The following is a 20,119-nucleotide window of genomic DNA, read 5'->3' on the forward strand; positions in this document are numbered from 1 at the left end:
TGAATTTTGGTGCATACAGTCATCTAGCACCATTATCAGGTCACCTGTGACCTTTGACAGATATAACGTGATGGATCCAGTGCGATGACAGGGGGGATTAGTGGTCTGCAGGAGGCTTAAAGGACCATTCAATTTCACAGAGACACATTAAAGGCTCTCCAATCATAATCAATAATGTTTAAAGACATGGTGCATTGATAGAGAATGATTTACGCTGCTGCAGTGGATTCTAGGCACTGTGCAATAATATTATGTGTCGTATTAAGCATTGAAAGTGATGTGATGAGAGTGATGATCACTCCCATGATTATATGAGTGGTTTGAATGTTGATCTGAGGCCTAAAAATGGTCAGCACAGCAGCCCCTGACGAAAGGTTGACTGACAAATAAAAACAGTGGTTTCAAACATCAAGTGCAATAAAATGTCCTCACAGGACTTTCACTCATGAGACTGCTGTTCCTGTCCAATCTTTAACTAAACCTAAGCAAACGGTGACCGTTTCACAGTGTTAACTATGTGAGGATGGAGGTCCTGGTTGTACCAGCCTGGTGCTGGTACTCCCCAATGGTGATGCATGTTGTTTTGGAGTCATTGGTATGAGGATGTGTTCACAACCTAGCTTGGATTTTTCTATTGTCTCATTTTATCAAATCAGTCTACAATTAATTTCTGTTTCTTTGCTTTACTTTACTTTTCTCTCATCATTTTTCTGCTTGTTGGTTTCATTTTAGTCCTGATGATGGTATGATAACAATGTTTTGCTGTCAGTTCTAACTTTGGTTTTCTGGGTCATTTATTCTCCCAAACTGCACTACTGTGTTGTGTTTTATTTCCTGTCATCTAAATGTCTCTCTCTCTCTTCTCATACAGATATGGAGGAGAGAACGAGTGCAGGATCGTGGCCGAGTGGAAGTCGTTCTTCTAAGGTAATGACCAACAACAGCACTTCAATGAATGAATATGGACTTAAGCTTTTACTTTTAAATGCATCTGCTTTTAGCATTTTTAATATTAGCATTATTGCTATTAATGCCATTACTACTTCCCTGCTGGTACTATCCCTGCTATAACTAACACACTAAGGATGTCCTGACGTGTTACTGACATAGTTAAACTTTACACGTTACATATGTGTGTTGCAGAGATAGATGCAGTCACATATTTTCAGATAGATTAGTCCATCTCTAATAGATCTAATACAAACTTTCCAGTCTGCTTAAGTTCTAAGAGCTGGAGAGTAACACGTGGTTTTGTGTTTTGAACATATTTTTGGCCATTTTTGACTGTAATATGACAGTAGAGAGCTGAAAGGGAATGTGGAGACAGAGAGGGGGAGATGGCATTCAACAATGCAGCTGCCAAGCTGGATTTAAAGCGGGGAAGTGGCAGCTTATGTGGCGTGTGTTATAGCTCGTAGACCAGCATGACACCCAGAGAGATGGGCATTCTTCATTGCAGTGTTATCCATTTTTATAATATAGATCTATTCAGCCGTCAGTCTAAACTCAGCTGTTTTGCAACGTCTGTGGTTCCAGTCTGGCTGGGCACATTTGTTGCATGTCTCTCTCCCACATTTCCCTGTCTCTCTATTGTGTGTAAGAAAATCTTAAAAATGCTCCAAAAATACTTACAAAATCTATTGTTTGACATTTTGAAATGTGCATTTGTTCATGTTCTTGTGGTGAGATAGTTGAGAAGACTGACACCACTCTCATATTAAGTCTGGGAAAAAAGAAAAAAAAAAAAAAAAGATCTGCCTTCCAGCACCTCTCAGGCTCTCAGCTAAACTGGAGGCTAGCCGTTTCCCCTGCTTCTACTGTAATGGCTAAGATAAGTTGGCTGCCTGCTGGCTGGCTCATATTTAGCACACAGATAAGAGAGTGGTATCAGTCCTCTCATCTCTTGGCAACAAAGCACATAAAGATATTTCCCAAAAAATGTCCAACTATTAGTGTGCTCTGAGCAGCTGTAATATGAAGCAAAATATAAATATGAAACTGATTGTCAACATCAAAACACTCAGGTGAGACCTTCCAGCTGTATCTCTGTGACTGCTAGTACTACTTAGTCTCTGCGCATCGTGCTGCTGCGCATACACTGTCACCTCTGCTACTGCAGTGATTCCTACCACAACTGCTTCTGCTGCTAATCATAATGACAAATCCATATGATAAGGAAATGTCATTGTTCACCCCTCATGTCTGTCTGTCTCTCCAGAGTTATGCAGATGGGTCTCAGTACATGGCGTCACATGACAGCCTCTCACCTCCATACGCCAACTCCAGGCTAACAGGTACACCACAGTGTGTGTTTGTGTGTGTGTGTGTGTGTGTTATTATTATTCTTCTTATTATATTATTTTACATTGCACTTCTTTCCGTCAGCTTTGAATCTGCTACTGCTTCTTTGATCTGACTGTGTGTGTGTGTGTGTGTGTGTGTGTGTGGCGAACAAGTGAAACACTATCGTACGCTGGAGGAGAGGTCATCTGGCATGCAATTTCTCTCTCTCTCTCTCTCTCTCTCTTTCTCTCTCTCTCTCTCGTCCCGCTGTGTGGAAAACGCTCGGCAGTGTGTGCTCATTTACCCATGATGCTCTCTGCCTCTGGCTCTCTCCAATGTGGCGCCAGTTGTGAGCAAATGGCCACTGACACAGATAATCTGCCTCTCTCTTTCTCACTCCCTCACATACACTTCACACACATAAACTCAGTCACACAGACATATAATCACTCAAACACACACATGCAGATGTACTTAGACACACACACACACACACACACACACACAGAACTTAATTACCTTTGACTGGCTGCATCAAATATGGAAGAGGTCAGCTCTCAGCTATCTGTCTCTACCTGCTCTCTTTTGTCTCTCTGTCTTGCTCCCATTTCTTATTTTAAGCATCAGCGTGTGTGTGTCTGTTTGAGGCATTATTTTGCGTTGTTTGATATTTCAGATGTGTGTTTGTAAAGGAGAGCATGTGGCCAAAATATATGGACACCTTAACAGAAGTTTGGGGACGGTTTACTGCTTTAAGAGGTCTAGACCAAACCATGAATCAGCTGTAGACCAAAGGTTTTTGGTGTTATCTGCAAAAATTTCAAGAGGAAAAAGCAACCTTGTTTTAAATGGATGTGATTTTCTTAAATAAGCTGAAACAAAACGGAACAAAAATGACATTATGATGACATTATATCATTCTAATTCTTGAGCTAATTCTTGTGATTGTCCAGTTCGTTGTGAATGCACACTGAAAAAAACAGGGGACAAAAAAAAAAAAAAGAAAAATCATGTAAAACTTTGGAGTTTTGGCTCCCTCGCTAGAATGATCCATTGTGTGCGCGATGTGTTGTGACAGTGTTGTGATTATGGCATGTAGCTGCAGAGGCAGAGAGAGGAAAGACGATGCAGAGTCAGAAATGGAAATATTGTATTCTTCATCTGGCACATGGGAGCCGCAATTTACTTTGATAATGATAACACTAAGAGACAGAGACAGCCAGGGATATGGAACACACACACACACACGCACACACACACACACACGGTGCCACCATTCCCCACAGAGTTGTAGAAAGCATCCTCTTTACTTTCTCCCTGTGACTCCTCTGATCTGGGTAAATCACATTGTCTTCTGTGTCTGTTGGCTTTTTTGTGTGCCCTGATGGCAAAAGTAGTATTTCAGTGTCAATACTAAAACCGCAGAGAGAGCTTCTCATGAGCGCTGGCTGCCGGCCAATCAGCTGACAACTCATTTAAATCCAGTCGGCTACTTTATTATGTTTATATGTGATTCTAATAAAATAATCTTGATTAACAAGTTGCGATTCGCTGTGCGTGTACATTCTGCTTCGAAACAGTCCGAGCATGATGACGATGACGGGCGTGCCGTTCTGTCTGTGTCAGTCCCTCCCCCACATGTTCTATATGAATGTGTGTGTGCGCATCCTCAGATGAGAGGTTGCGTCCTGCCGACTCGAGAGCAGAGGGTCGTCTTCAGTGTTTGAGAAATATTAGCAAAATAATTGATGACATAGCACGTTAAGACTGCTTTGAGCGCACAGTCAAGGGACATCCTCATTAGACAGGCTGCTCCGGAAAAGGCCGCTGGCAGACGATTGTACAATAAGCATTAAAAAGTCCACTGAAAGCCCTTTTTTCTATTTATGACACACAGATATTTATGACCTTAATGAATGGATTTACTTAATTTACACTGCGCTGTACAGCAGAGCCACTAACTCTAAGATGCATCGCAAACGCACAATAAACAGGCCCCCGGACCCCTCGAACTGACCCCACAGGTTGAGCCCTGCACAGAGCTGACCTTAATATCAGTGGTGGTGTATTACCCAGTCCTAAACATCATAGAGCCACCTGACATTACTTCTGTCTGCAAATGTCGGCCACACAAACAGCATCAGCTACCTCTCAGCTAACTGCCATCACTGTTAATAGTTGTTTTGACCAGCTAGTAGCTGGTGGGGTTTGCCCCCGGTGGTTGACCGGCCTGGTCAAAAAAGCCTTCTGCCTGGTTGGTTCAAATACGTTATTGTTAAAATAAGAAAAACCTTCGCTCTATGAAAACCAGGCCAAAATTTTCTTAACTCTTCCAAGCAGATTTTTACCGACGTCATCCATCCTAAAACAAGTCAATTGGGCAGAAATTCACCCAATCTAGCAACTTTTCTTCGTAAAGTTTTCCACCCAAATCCACTTATTTTCAGCATGCAGTGTCAACCAATCAGGGGCCACCAGGAAAAGGCGAACTAAGACTGTAGGCAGTGCTTTATGTTAACAACTGAAGCTTACGCACACAACAATAACAACAATAGTTTTTCATTAGAGTATGTATTCTGCAATTAGAATTGCAGGAGCGGAGGTGCCCCAGCGCCCTTAATAGACCACACTCCTAGGGTGTTATGTGGTTGATAGATTTGGGATTGTCTCATCTGCTGTGTGGGAGACAGTCCTTGATGTTTCCTGTGAAGAGGGTATGCACTGCTCTTTGAATGTAAGACTACCCAACAAACATTTGACAAACCGTTATGTCATCTTTGAAGCCCTTTATTTTGTAAAACCATAACGTAAGCATAAATCTCACCTTTGTGTGGCATACTTTCTGCAGCAAAGTGGCATAAACAGTCCTAAATTTGTATACAATGTTACAAGGTTGTTCCTATGTAGTCCAGATAATGGTTGGATGAGTGGTCAGAGTATGTCTATTATTTTTGTAGTTTTTTGCAATTTGATTGGGAGGGTCAGGGGCCACGATTAGGGTTAGAAATTTGTGAGGAGGCATAGAGGAGGTCTTTCTCTACCTTTCAGAATGAGAATCTAATGTATTGTGATGCAATAGTCCAAGAATTGAACTTTTATGAAGTAGTTACCAGCCTGTTCATGCACTAATTAGTACATAAGGTGAAGACGATGGCGGCGCTGACACAGCTCTGAGTAGAAGCTGTAGCACAGGGTTATTAACCCTCCTGCACTCCGTGTAATTAGTTAACAAAAATCAAACTAGTTAAAGGCAATTACAGCATGTAAGTATACCGTGTGTGAATATGAAGGGATTCTGAAGTGTAGCCTCTGTGACTGAACTTTGTGTTGTCTCCATTTGGCTGCACAGATGCTGTCAGGACATGATGTTCATCACACTCATAGTTTGTAAGGGGGAAAAGTTTTTCACAAGCGCGATACTCTCAAGTGGATCGTTTATTGCACAGTTTTCGGTAATGTGAGCAGAACATCACACAACACTTAAAGAAACATCTGAGCAGCAGCATCAGTCTTGACTTGATTTGTTCTGTGAAGCTGTTCCAAACAGCAGAACTTCATCTGTCTTTCACCCATAATCCTTTGCATTTCTTGTGAACGACTGTAATTAGTTTAGATTATTCTCAGGTTTGGGATCCTCACCTGAAATGAACTCAAAGGAAAAGAAGAAAGGAACACTGCAGAGTGAAATGAACCCAACCTGAACATGCTGAGTGTGAACGCAGCCTCCCTCTCGTTCTCTTTCTCTCTCCCTCCCTCTCTCTAACCTTGTCTGTCTTTCTTAACCCCCCCACCATCAGATTAGAGTGATGTTATGCTCTAGATAATCAGCGAAGGGATTAGTGTCATCTCAGCGACCCCGCTAGATTAATCTGCCCACACACACGCGCACACACACAGACATGCACAAGCAAACACACACACACACACCCAGAAAAACCACAGTGATCTCGCAATGAGAAGATGTTTGTGTGTGTTTCACATGTAAATGTGTGTAAATTTGGACTTGCCCTTACATATTTGTATGAGTACGTGTACACTTGTGTGTTGTGTGTGATGCATCTATGTGTTTTAATGATCGCTGGGCATGTGTGTGAATTGAGAAGCGTCTGAAGCCTACTTCTGTGTGTGTTTGTGTGTGTCTGTGTGTGTGTGTGTGTGTGTGTGCAGTGGTGTGTGTGTGTGTTTCTGTGCAAGTTGGCAGGTTACTGTGTCAGTATCTGAGTGTGTGATGTAAGCTCTCGTATTTATGTGTTTTTTGTGGTTAGATGAAGGGGTGTGTGTGTTCTCTGTGTGAGTGTGTGTGCAGGGGTGTGTGTGTTCTTTGTGTGAGTGTATGTGCAGGGGTGTGTGTGTTCTTTGCGTGAGTGTGTGTGCAGGGGTGTGTGTGTTCTTTGTGTGAGTGTGTGTGCAGGGGTGTGTGTGTTCTTTGTGTGCGTATATGTGTACTTAGATTCAACATGTGTGTTCATGTTCATTTAGTCATTGTTCTTGTGTCTGTACCCGAGTGTGTGATGCTGCCTGTCATGTTTATATGTATGTAGTTTGTAGGTGTGTGTGTGTGTGTGTGTGTGTGTGTGTGTGTGTGTGTGTTATGTTTTTGTTTGTGTGTGTATGTGGTGGTGTGGTGTACTTGCCTGAGTGTTTTCAGCATGTGTTTCTGTGTGTATGTTTGTATTCAGGTTGTCTCTCTTTGTATCTGAGTGTGTGATGCTGGCTTTCATGTGTATGTGTGTGTATGAGGATACATGTATATCTGTGTGTGTGCTTACATGTGAATGTGAATGAGTGTATTTGTGCGCTTTGGACTTGTGTGTTTACATTTGTGTGTAAATGTGGAGGTATTGTATCATTCCACCTTTCATGTGTGTGTGTGTGTGTGTGTGTGTGTGTGTGTGTGTGTGTGTGTCTACCTAAGTGTAGCTGCTTTGCAGAGCAGGTGCACCACCCTGAACCCCCCCGTCCCCCACCCCTGTAACTGTCACCTACATAGTAAATGAGAGGCTCAGTGGTTTCAGCCTGTAAGCACATTCTGTTCTGTTATAAATAAACGATCTGATGTGGCTTCTGTCTGATTATGCACAGCAGCCTCATTCTACCAGCTTCTACTGCTTTCATTCCATAATTAAAAAACTTAATTTGTCTCAAAAAAGGTGACAGAAGGCAGTGGATGTTTCCCCAAAAGTTGCTCTATTCTGTTGTTCGGGCTTTGTTGCCTTCAAAGAGCATCTTAAAGTAGAATCCTCTTGTCTGTATTATTTGCCAACACCACATTCGAAGATGGACATAAGTTTTCATCTCAGTGCTTTCAGTACGCATTTAGCGTAGCCGAGCACAAAGACTGAAAGCCAGGGTAGCTGTTAGCATAGTTCCTTCAAAGGTGAAAAAAAAAACTAAGAGTGTGCAGTTATGCTCGAGCCTCTGTGAGGCTGTGCTGAAGCACAGTGGGATGTTGGGCTAATTGCTCGTGTCATCATGTTGACATTAATAATATTAACATGTTGATGTTTAGCAGGTAATGTTAATCATGTCTATTGTCTTTTAGCATGCTTAAGTAGGCTTATAGCCTAAATGCAGAGTACTGCAGCAAAACTTAAGTACACTAGTTTTAATATTTAAATTTTGACTTGATAATGGTGCTAGATGAAAGGTTATCAGAAGTCATCCTGAGGGGAACGTGAACGTGTGTCATGGCAATCCACCCGGTAGTTGTTGAGACATCTCACTTCTCACCATAAGTATCATCCTCATAGTGGCACACACAAGTCAGGGTACCATCAAAGTCAGGGGGATTGATCCGCTGAGAACTATGAGGGGCTTCACCAAATTCTTTGACAGTCTATCCACTCATACCTGAGATATTTTCTGTCTGACATTCCAGGGCAGAGCTCACACCTGGTAACTCCACTGTGAGGACAGGACATGTGATGCTGTCACAGCCCCCAGTGTTTGTTGGTCAACAAATAGCTCCAATGCAAAATGCTGTGATGCATTATGTCATTTTTACATATCTATTCACCTGCTCAGTGAAAAAGACCACACATCTTTGGAGCTGTAACTGGAGTCGACCTGTCTTGATACATTGATATATATTAGAAAACGGCGGCGTTAAACAGACCCGTACAGTATCTAAAGAGCTGGTATAATGATCTTGGCTCCCTCCTCCTCCTCCTCCTCCTCCTCCTCCTCTTGTTGTTTTTGTTGAAATGTAGTGAGTCAGCCGTCTGTCTCACCTCTGTGTGACCTTATTAATGAGTGTTGAGCCACGAGGCCGGACCCCCTCTGAGGAGGTCACATCTGGACACTTTATATAGAAATACATATCTGTCTCTCTCTCTCTTTCTCTTTTTGCTTTTTCTTCTGTCTGCCTCTCACTCCAAATTTTGTTCACTCCTTTTTGTTCTTCCTCTTTGAATTAGATTCTCTCTTTTCTTGCTTATTTTTTCTCTGTAATTATCCATTTCTCTCTTAATATCCACTATATACATCTTACATTTTCCTTTCTGTTGTCATTCTCCTTTGTCACGTTTTCCTCTCTCCCTCTTGTCCTTTTCTCCTTTTCCTGTCCTCTATTTTTTTTTTTTTTTTTAATTTCCTTCCCTCTGTTTCTGTATCACCCTCTTCCCATCTCAAACCAGGCCCTCCTGTCTCCCTCTCTACCCCAGGAGCCCCTCACCTCAGCTGGGTGTGGTGCCAAGGTCGTCCCCCTGTCTCTCCCTGCTGGGTCTGGGTCTTTGTGCTTAGAATGTTTAAACATAAAGGAGAGCAGAGGAGGGGACAAAAGAGGAAAGGAGGGGACAAAATAAGAGAGGACAGTAGGGTAAGAAAGGAGAAGAGAGAAGGGAGCAAGAGGAGAGGAAAGAGAAGGACATGAGAAGAGGAAAAGAGAGGAGAAGAAATGTGGTGACAAATTATTAAATTCTAAAAATGACAAAAACTTAAATGAGCTTATAAGGTTATAACTAACTGTTGTTTTTATTACAAATAAATCAGCTGTCTAGATTGTAAAATGTCACAAAATAGTGAAAAATGCTTGTCACAAATTTCCAGAACCCAAGGAGGCCTCCTCAAATGTCTTTTGTCCAGCCAGCAGTTGGACAGACTAAAGATGTTCACTTTAAAGTGATGAAAAAGTAAGAAGAGCACAAATACTCACATTTGAAAAGCTGGTGATAAAGAATGTTAAAAGTTTTGTTTTAAAAATGACTTGAATGATTAATCGAAACTGCTGATGATTCATTCTCTGTTGATCGACCACACAGTTGATGAACTTGCTTGCTAAAAATGGTATAAATGCAAAATTATCAACAATCTACATTTTGATACATAAACATGAATCGTGTAATACCAACATGCTTTGCTTAATACAGTTTCAATCACAGGTTTACATTTTCAAAAGGTCTAAATATGAAGACACATCAGAAACACGCAGAAGTGAGCAGCCCAAAATACAATAAATAAAACCAGGTCAGTAGGTACAATACATAGAAATAAGAATGAAATACATTAAAATAATGAGATATTTTTTCTCTTAATATCGCTCGTTTCCTGCTCCACCCTCAGTGATTTTGTTCCCATTGTCTCTGCTGATTGAAAGTGAACAGCCACCGTCTCATTCTCAGAGTATTTTGAATGAATGTCATGCATTGATTAGTGCTGCATTGACTTCAGTGCATTAACACAGATGCACAATGTAAGCCACTGCTGAGTATTTAGTATATTATTGTTTTGAAGGGGCTGTGTATCACATGTAAATTGTCTGTGTAATTAGATCTGACATAGTAATAATAGGTCTCGTCAAGGCGAGAGGGTGGAGGGTGGAAATGTAAAACGTACACTCTGAAAGCAGCGGTTCATCGGGGAGCACTTCAGGGTTCCTGATCGGGGAGGGGCAAATAACATTGAGTATTTTTCGGACAAACACCTTTAGGTTGCTTAAAGACTAGTCAGTCATCATTTGTTTTTGAAAAGACTAATAAAGGAAATAATGAAGTTTTGGCAAAGCTCTACTGTAGGTCTTCAGTAATAAACGCAGGTGGTGTTTGTGGGGTTCAAGCCTACGTATTGTGATTTTGGTATTTACCCAAATTTATTACCAAAGTCCACCCCATCCAATTTTGAGCATGTTTGTCGCTGGATATCTATGAATGCATGGGTGTTTGTGTGTGCTAAAACTGAATGATAAATCCTGAACAATGACCTGGTTGGTTGGATCAACCTGTGATCTTTCCTGGGTGGTCTGAGTATACCAGTATGGCAAAAAAAAACAAACACTGAAACACCCTGAAAAAGTCCAGAAAATAGCTTAATGTGATTGATTCTTCATCTAACACTGAACAAGGCTGTACATTGGTGTTTTAAGGGAAATACCAAAGTCAACATGCTACCATGCTCCAAATGACAAAGCTCACATGCTGCTGCTAAGCTAAGCCCTGATAATGTTTACCTTTTTCCATCATCATAGTTTAGCTTCTTAGTTTGCAAACTAACACTGAACACAAAGTACAGCTGACGCTGATGGAAATGTCGTTAGTTTTACAGGTACAGGATTTGGTCATAAAGCAAAGTAAATTTACATTTGATTTTCATCTGGTGCACTAGATGAATGTCAGAAAGTCCCCAAAGTCAGTGGGATTCATTTTCTAGGGACCATGAATATCTGCACCAAAATTGGTACTAATCCATCTATTATGTTGCAGTATTTCACAGGATAAGTAAAAACCTAAACGGTCTGGTCAAGGAAAAGTCAGGGAATCACCCAAACCGTCATCCTCTGGGACCATGAATGTACAGAATTCCACAGTTGCATAGTTTTTGAAATATTTCAGTCTGCAAGAATGCGGTAGACTGACAGACTGACATTGCCATGCCACTAGCATGACCAAAAAATATCTGAAATACAACAAAAATGTGAACCTGCAAAACAAGATAAGTCTCAGTTTCCTAGAAAATCTGTTGTATATTCCTCTGAAGTAATGATTTAAAGACACAGCAAAACTTTCAATCCCTGCTATCTTGGTCATTTTTGATTGCTTTCTGTTGTTTGCATTGCCAGAACGATGCATGGAAGCATTTTTTGAGCTAATGTCGCTATCGGCAAGACACGTTTGTGTGTGCCTTCTAACACCCATTGCAAATCATTATTAAAAATATGTCTGTTTTGCCTTAAAATACAAAAAATGCATAACTACTTGGTTAATGATGGGGAGCATTAATGGTCATGGTTTAGAGAAACCAGTGTTGACCATGAGACGGTCCCATTCAACCTGACCTCCTCGCTCTGTGGACTAATAATGTCACACTATTTCCTCCACTCCCAACAGACAAGACTCATAATTCCTACTGCTACTAAAGGTCTGTCTGTCTGTCTGTCTGTCTGTCTGTCTGTCTGTCTGCCTGCCTGTCTGTCTGTCTGTGTCTATGGGTCTCTCCTTTCTCATCTGTCTATCTATCCATCCATCTGTCTGTCTTCTCCATCTTCTGTCATCCATCCAGATGAGGCCTCTGGAGACCAAGCTCGGGTCATTTATGTTACACTATGTGTGTGTCTGTGTGTGTGTGTTTGTGTGTGTGTGTATGCGTGCGTGTATGTGTGTTTTCCTGCCTCTGTGTGTGTGTGTGTGCCCTTTATCTTTCTATCTCTGTATGTGTCTGCTGCTATGTGTGTGTACAACTTGTGTGTGTGTTTGTGTGTGTGTGTGTGTATGCGTGTGTGTGTGTGTGTGTGTGTGTGTGTGTGTGTGTGTGTGTATGTGTGACAGACTGTGAAATGGTGCGTAGTAGCACCTGGGCCCTTCAGTGTTGATTGATCGGCTTGGTCATGTGGAAGAGTCCCATCTGGCCAGCCACGCTATGGTGTGTGTGTGTGTGTGTGTGTGTGTGTGTGTGTGTGTGTGTGTGTGTTTGTGGCAGAGAGAGACTACTTGTTTGTGTGTAAGAGGTGAGAGAGAGAGATAGAGATGTGCAGCATGAAACAGTATGTTTATTGTGAGAGGGAGACAGTTCTTCAGTTATAACTGTGGCTCCCAGAGGCCAAAGATGAACTGTATTTTATCGTCTGATAGAGAGAGAGAAAGAGCCTCATTCACATTGCAAACATTAAAGGAAAATTCCAGTGTTTGTTGGAACTCAGACCCTCAATGTGTTCCTTCAGTGCTGTTTGTGGTGGTTTGGGGCTTTGGACTTGCATTGCTGCAGAAAATAACATTGCAGTGTTATTTTAGACAATAGCGTGCTTCCAGCTGTGGCAACAGTTCCGCCCAGCCTACCTGAGCAGTTAGAGTGCGTCGTGGAACCTCTTGCTTTTCATCTCGACACCCATGCTAATGGGTTAGAGCAGCCATGTAGCGGCTCGCGAGCGGCTGCAGCTGCACTTCGTCTTGAGATCCAGTGTGTCTCCTGCCGTCTTTTCTGCATGACACACACAGTTGTCAGGAAAAATCGACAGTGGAAATGATCTGTTAATAGTCACACCAGCAACAGAAAACCTTTCACTCACAGTTTCAGTGTCTTTAATCACAGAATATGTCACAGACATGAAAAAACTCAGGTGAACGGCAGTATTTTTCAGATGCTCTCTCTCTTGCTGTCGGGTTCTCTGGCTCGCTCTCTCTATGAATGAAGGAAAACAAAAGTCACGTCATCATCATCATTATTGATGACAATTATCAAAGGCAAACATAATCTAGAAAAATAGGGCTGGCAGCAGCAGCAGCGCTGAAAGTCTATGTGTGTGGACACCACACTCGTGCAAGCTGCAGCACTTCTGCGTGGCACAGGTGGAGGCAGGCGGTGTGGCCCAGGCCTCCTTTCCTGTTTCAACAAGACGGTGGCCCCGAGAACAAAGCCGGATCCATAAAGAAATATCCCAGTTTGGTGTGGAAAATCCTGACTGGTCTGCAGCGAGCCCTGACCTCAACACCTTTTGGAACTATAACACAGAGTCATTATTGACCAACATCAGTGGCTGACCTCACTAATACTCCCGTGGCTTAATGGGATGAACCAGCATCCAAGTGTCCACTTCACCAAGAAGTCAGAAACATAAACCGAGGCTGAGAAAACTGGCATACGGAGTGTGTCAGCAGCAGAGAAAAAAACCATTACTGTAAAGTAACATACATGCTGGCTTCCTGTAAAATGGGTTAAACATAACGGGTTACACTCATCAGTTTGTTACACTGACAAAAGCCAGAGGGCTGAAAATATTTAGGCTGTGTGTCCTTCAGCATACATGTGAAGATGCAGTGGTCAGACACTCAGACATATGAGATCACTGTGTACATGTCGAGGGGCTCATTCTTAGTTAGCAGCTGCTCTGTATGTCTGCTTAACTTTTTAGCCTCTTTTAGCGTATTGTTTTGGTTTTGCCGCACAGTCACTGTTTTGGATATGTCTCAGTGCTCTCATCAAACTTGTTACTATATTATACAAACTATACACTACCTGCTCAGCACCAACGGACAGACAGACAAGGTCAGATCAGCCAGTGAAGGAAGTAGAACGTCTAGCAGCTACGCAGTCCAAAGAGTCCAAAGAGACCAAACTAGAGCTATAAGGAGACTGAATAATGGACTCCAAATGAATTACAGTGATGTGTGGAGATCATTTTTTGCTCACATATTCCCCATAGCAAATGGTCTAAATGTATTATGCAACTTTAGACCTGCATGTGATTGCATTTGAACATTGGATGCCCTCACTGACAATCTTTGCCCTTTATATTTCCCTGGTTGCATGTATTAGTAGTATGCATACTACAGCTTTGTAAAAGTCACATGATTTCAGACATGGCTGTTCAGACTGATGTTCAGATGATGGTGTACTTTTAAAAGAAAAGGTCTGAGTTAAACATGAGGCCGAAAGCTCAGCTTAAACAAAGAAACGTGAGAGATAAAATGTGGTATGAAGAAAAAAGGACAGAGAGATAACAGAGTGAAAGACAGACAGAGAGAGACAGACAGACAGACAGACAGACAGACAGACAGAATGAGAGACTGTGTTTTCTGAAAGGAAGCCAACTGATAATTAATGCCTCTGACATCATGGTGCTCTAATTAAGCCTGGCATTCATTAAGCCAAGTAAGGGGGGGTGTTCGTTTGTGGCTTTTTGGAGGGGGGATTTGTTAAGTCTTCATTGTTACACTTTTGAGACAATGGAGAAAGAGATGGGAGGAACAACAAAAAGCGAGGTGAGGATAGACAGGGCCAGTATCATCAAACTTCCAGGTGATGTAACGCTGCCTCTGTCAGCCCTGTTGGACATCCTCAGCTTCTGGGCAACAGTGGCTGTGATCAGCTGATTGTCGGTCCAAATTTCCAGCTTTTCCATCTCAACAGACCTGAACAGAGGTAGTTCATTTCTTACCAGCAGCTGCTAATTTAATCAGTGGTCCATCTGATTGGTTTTCTCTTCAGGCGTCAGCTAGATAATCAAAGACAATCGGATCAGCCAACTGAGTTATACCAAACACATCCGATTCGCTCACTGCAATTTTTGCATCGCCAGTTGTGAAACAAGCATTGCACTGCTACCTGAGTAGCTAATGTTAGTAGTGACATAGTGCACTTTAGGTCTAGTTGGCTGAGCAGATTCCTCTAATACAGGACAGACATGTGGAAGAGGTGCCAACTTAAAGGGTTTCACTGTAATGAGCAAGTAGCTGAAAGAGCAGGCGAAGCAAGCTAGAGCTACAAAATGAGGGGTGGATCACTGGGAACGACAGAAACTACGACTGAAAGACCAAATGTTTCAGCAAATAAATGCAGGACTAAAAGACACAATAAGCACTGGAAGTACTCAGGCTAAGGGACCCAGTGCTAGTAAGTAATTAGGTTAAAATTTGCAGGACAAAGGAGGAAGAGCCAAATCATTTTAGTGAAATAAAGAAGACAAAAGGACCCAAGACTATGCAATTAGAGCAACAGGAGATAGAGATTAATTATTTGGTTAGGTGTAAGGAACCACACCTCTAGGGGCTACGACTACACTGAATGACCAAAAATAAAAGACTAGCACTGAGCAAGACTAGATCTAAAAAACCTCATTACATGTAAAGGAGCTTTAATGCTAGGAGCTATTTACTCAAAGACTACAAGTAAAGAGGCTGCAAGACTAAAAGATCAGTTCCCTGGCTAAAGGGGCTATACTTAAAGAACTAGGGCTAGAGGGGCTAGTGTTAACAGGTAGGGTTAAAGGTCAGTCTCAAAGAAGCAAGAAGTAAAGAATTAGATCAAAAAGAACCAGTACTAATAGTGCAAGCTTGAAGAGATATGGAGCCTTAAGAAAAGCAGCTATGGTTGAAAGTTGACAGAAGCTAAAAGGGCTGAAGAAGCTGAGTTGATTTGACAGAGCTATAACTTCAGGAGTGACGGTACCTCTGGAGACAAATAGAGGTTTAAGGGTTAAATGGCTGGAGAACAGGGACCAACATGGCTCGACTCCTGAAGTCATATCTGACAGCACTACACACTGCGGGAGGAACTTTTTTTGGTCATCATTCCAAAATTGCACCGTGTGACACGTCCTCCGATGGGTGAGATCTCTCGCAATCGAAGGCAGCCTGCGTTAAAAGTCAGGACTCGAGACAAAAATAAATGACAAAGAGAATTAGAAAGATTGTACGAAATAAAGAAGAGGCAAAAGAATGAAAGGAAAGGAAAGAATGAAAAAAGAGTGAGAGACAAAGACAGAGAAAAGAGAGAAGAAAGTGAGAAAGTGTTAATTTACGCTGCTGTGAAATAATAGAAAAGCGGTTAGAAAACAGCAGTGATAGAGTGAAAAAGAGAGGAAGTGAAAGAGGTGTGAAATGAAAAGTAAAGTTTGGGATCCCTATCCATTTTTTTGATCGGAGGATTTTCTGATAGCTAATTAGGCATGGAGGGCCAGCCATCGACAGCTGCATTCATCATCATAAAACGTAATAATTAATGACATTCCAACAAAGAAAAATATGCAAATGAGCTCTCCTCATTAGCATTTTCATATTCAGCTCCCATAATGCTTTTGCTGACAAGGTTGTAATTAATGAAAATTCATGTCTCTTAGCCGAGGTCTAGATTGGATTGCATTCATTCGCAATCCCCCAAACGAGAAGTGAAAAAAAAAAAAAAAAAAAAAAAAAAACACGATGGGGATCACTGCCAAGTTTTTAGGGAGACAAGAAGGAGGGGTGAGAGATGTAGAGAGACAGACAAGAAGAGAGAGGGAGAGACGGAAAAGAGAGGAAAATGGAGATGGAGGAAGGCAGATGGTGAAACATGAAAGGAAGACAGGCGGCGAGAGAGAGAGAGATGGATAAACAGAGGAGGAGAGAGAGAGAAGCAGAGAGATGAGCAGGAAGAAAAAGAAAGGCCGGTGTTGATGCAGAAAGTTAGAGAAAAGTGAGATAAAAAAGAGAGAGCGGTAAAGAAAGGAGAAAAAAAATCATGAATGGAGAGAGAGAGATGAGAAGAATGAGCGATGAGCGCTGGGGTGGGCAGGTTGATGCTTAAAGTATTGTTACTGTGATACTTTTATTTGGAAGTATTTATTTTCAGAGGAGAGGGATCAGTCCTTACCGGCTGCATCGCTTCTAACAGAACCTCATAGGACTTTTTGGCCCCTGGTTTCGCGTGTTTGTCTCCACGCACTTTGTCCTGCCTTGTTGGCGGAGGTTGCCGGGACTGACGGCTGAAAGAAGCCATTTCCACCTTCTCTGCATGCTTTCAAATAGGTCTGGTGTTTTGTGCTCACTGACAGCAGTCAACAGTTTATCAGACAGGATGAAGAATGGGGGCGTCAGCTACCTACCTCGCTAAATTCGTGAATAACAGTCACTAGACGTGTTGGTGTGTTTCTTCGGTCAGTGTGAAAAATGTTAGATAACTACTCAGAGCCACAGCTATTGGAGCTTCTTTGTCACCTGGAGCTGATGTTGGCGGGACGGATGTGTCACTTGTTGCTATAAGATGAAGGCAAAATAAGGCTAAATATCCCAACAAGAGGTCAGCTGTGCCAGTGGCATGAAATGGTATACGCTCGCTAAAAGGGCGCAGCGGCCTCTCCCACCATCCCCGTTGGGAATTTTGAACACTAATGCATTACTGATGACTATTGCTTGTCCATGTCAAAACATTATAACACCAGATGCAGTCCAAATTAAATTTTTTGCTCGCTCCAGATCTCCAGATCTGATGAGAATGCATTGCTGAGACAGAGACTGTCAATCAAAGCTCATTTGCTCTTGATCTGTTCATCTGAAAAATGCCATTTTAGTGTCAGAATGTTTGAAAGGCGTGTCTGAAAAATGGATCCAGTATTTACTTCAGTGACTATATGGCAAAAGAATCGGTCGTAATTGGTGCTAATGTGATTGGAGTGAACAGACTCAGGACCTGCTGCCGGTCTGTGAAAGGGCTGGGTCAGTGGCGAAACCTCATGTGACACAGATATAGTGAGGGCGCCGTCTCGTTTCTCCTTTCAAAGAGTTTGTCCTTCATCAAGGCTTTTCATCGCTGCCTCACACCTTTACGTTCATTTAATGAATCAGTGAATTCTTGTCCTCCATCCGCACTTCTGTCAGGTGTTGTTTCGTCTCTCTGGTTGACTGGAGGTCTGTAGCAGCGTCACATGTTGCAAGAGTTAAAACAAGAAGAAGAAGCATGTCTCACGACGTCTTTAATTCACTCCAGCAGCCTCAGTTTTCAACTTCATCATTTAAGAAGTGTAGACAAGTTTTCAGCCGGGTGGGTGCTTTTCTGGATTGTTATGTACAGTCATCACACACTCTAAACATGCAATTCTTCCAAAGATCTGTGGAATGTGTCAGTATGGAGGCCGGGCATTGCTCGATGTGTGTGTGTGTGTGTGTGTGTGTGTGTGTGTGTGTGTGTGTGTGTGTGTGTAAGAGAGAGATATTCCTTTAGGGAATGCTGCTGCACACCTGTGAAAACGTAGAGTCAGAGCTTCTGTAAGAGCTTATCGCTCTGTATGTGTGTGCGTGTGTGTGTGTGTGTGTGTGTGTGTGTGTGTGTGTGTGTGTGTGTGTGTGTGTGTGTTGTGTCTTTCTTGCAGATGATAGTGACAGATAGCAGTATCTGTGGTTTGGCACCTGAACACAGCTAATAGTGATATTTTGCTCTTCACTCTGCAGCAGCTTGTAATTGTCTTCAGCTTCTGTAATAACGATATTCAACAACATGACGTCAGTTGAACGTGCAGCGCTGCTCCTCGTGGTCTGATGCTTTGCTAGCAAACATGCGGTTGTTGTTTTTGGAGAACTTCTCCACCCTGATGGATGATCAGGTTTAGTGTCTTCAGTCCTTAATATTAATTGCATTCACTGTATATCATTTGAGGGATTTTTGAAGATTTTTATGAAGTTGCTGTACTTGTACTTGAGTACAGTTTTTGAAAAGCCTCCAGATGAGGTATTCTGTGTGTTATAAGCATTCTAACGTAACACTAAATTTCCTTGTTTGAATTAATGCCTTATTCTATGGCGTCCATTGCAACAAGAATCCATGCCATGCATTTCAATGCATTTTTGGAATATGTGAGGATGCATGCTTGAACTTGTGAAGCTGTACATCGTGCGTCTTTATGTATCTTGAAAAACCCTCTATCACATCAATGTGTGAGATATTAAAACACAATCAGCAGCATTGTAGAGTCATAGTTAAAGCGTAGAGATCTCCAGTTCAGTAGATGCGCCACAAAGAGAGAGAAAGAGACGCAGAGTGCACATTAATCCATAGGAAGAATAAAACTCCACAGATTAGATGCTTTTGTTCAGGTTAAAGCAGGATAATCTCTGTAGAGTGCTGTTTGTGTGTCGGCTCGAGCCTCCTGCTAATGTCTGTTCAAAGTTGAGTGAATTGTCTAAAGCACATCTTGTAAACTTCTAACACGCGCACAGTCATAATCCCTGTTATTTCATGACGTTTCGATGAAAACTAAAGACAACATCTTCTCCCACTGTTTTTAATTGCTCATATGAATTTAGAATTTGAAGACCCGACGCTTAAAATAGAACACTGAGGGACTTGATCTTGCAAATGTCCGACCTATGACGTAATCACAAGCGAAACGTCTTTGTAAAATGTGCAATTAGTCCTTTAGACTATTGACACACAAAGACTGGGGGCTTACATTTTTGTAAACACACTCGTAGAAGCGATGGAGTAAAAATGTCCTCATGCAGGTGTGTGTGAGCTGGTGAATCATGTTAACATTTGAACATAGTTTTCTGGAGAAAAACACGAAGACTGTCGAACACGAAGCCACACAAAGCAGGCGAAGGAGTCGACTCTGCAACGATGCTGGAATACTGATATGTTGTTTGTGTGTGTGTGTGTGTGTGTGTGTGTGTGTGTGTGTGTGTGTGCGTGCGTGTGTGTGAAGTGTTGGCACGAGATAGCAGTTGCCCCCTGGGCTTTGCCAACGTGGCACTGCCCCCTCTGCAGCAGCATGGCACAGTCTCTGTCTTTGTTGTGAAACTGGCTCTATGTGTGAGTGTGTGTTACTTTGCGTGTGTCTGTGCATGCGTGTGTGTGTGTGTGTGTGTGTGTGTGTGTGTGTGTACCCTGGAAAGAGAGGTATCCAAAAAGAACGAACAGAAGAATATAAAAAATGTGAAAATGTTGAAACAAACCAGTCGTTTGTTCAAAAGAACTCAACATTTGGATGGTGAAAAGTGAAAACATGACGTGTCCTGTTTGTGTGTGTGTGTGTGTGTGTGTGTGCGTGCATGTGTGTGTGTTTTATTGGTTTTGTTGATTTTGGCAGATCTTGCATGCAGTGTTTTTTTAATACATTCATTGACTGATGCTTTGGGTCACTTGGTTGGGACGTTGGATT

The 20,119-nt window shown here is 42.2% G+C and overlaps 1 protein-coding gene across 14 annotated transcripts in view; it reads left to right on the forward strand.

Moving 5' to 3' along the window:
- The window catches only part of tcf4 (transcription factor 4), a 224,107-nt gene that overhangs the window by 50,519 nt on the left and 153,469 nt on the right, over positions 1-20,119 (forward strand). For all 14 annotated transcript variants that reach the window (XM_076758147.1, XM_076758143.1, XM_076758149.1 and 11 more), the window contains 2 exons: positions 872-927; positions 2,219-2,294. In XM_076758147.1, the coding sequence (XP_076614262.1) occupies positions 872-927; positions 2,219-2,294 (132 nt within the window). The remainder of the gene's footprint in view (positions 1-871; positions 928-2,218; positions 2,295-20,119) is intronic.

The sequence above is a fragment of the Chaetodon auriga genome, chromosome 19, assembly GCF_051107435.1.
Source record: "Chaetodon auriga isolate fChaAug3 chromosome 19, fChaAug3.hap1, whole genome shotgun sequence".
NCBI lineage: Eukaryota > Metazoa > Chordata > Actinopteri > Chaetodontiformes > Chaetodontidae > Chaetodon > Chaetodon auriga.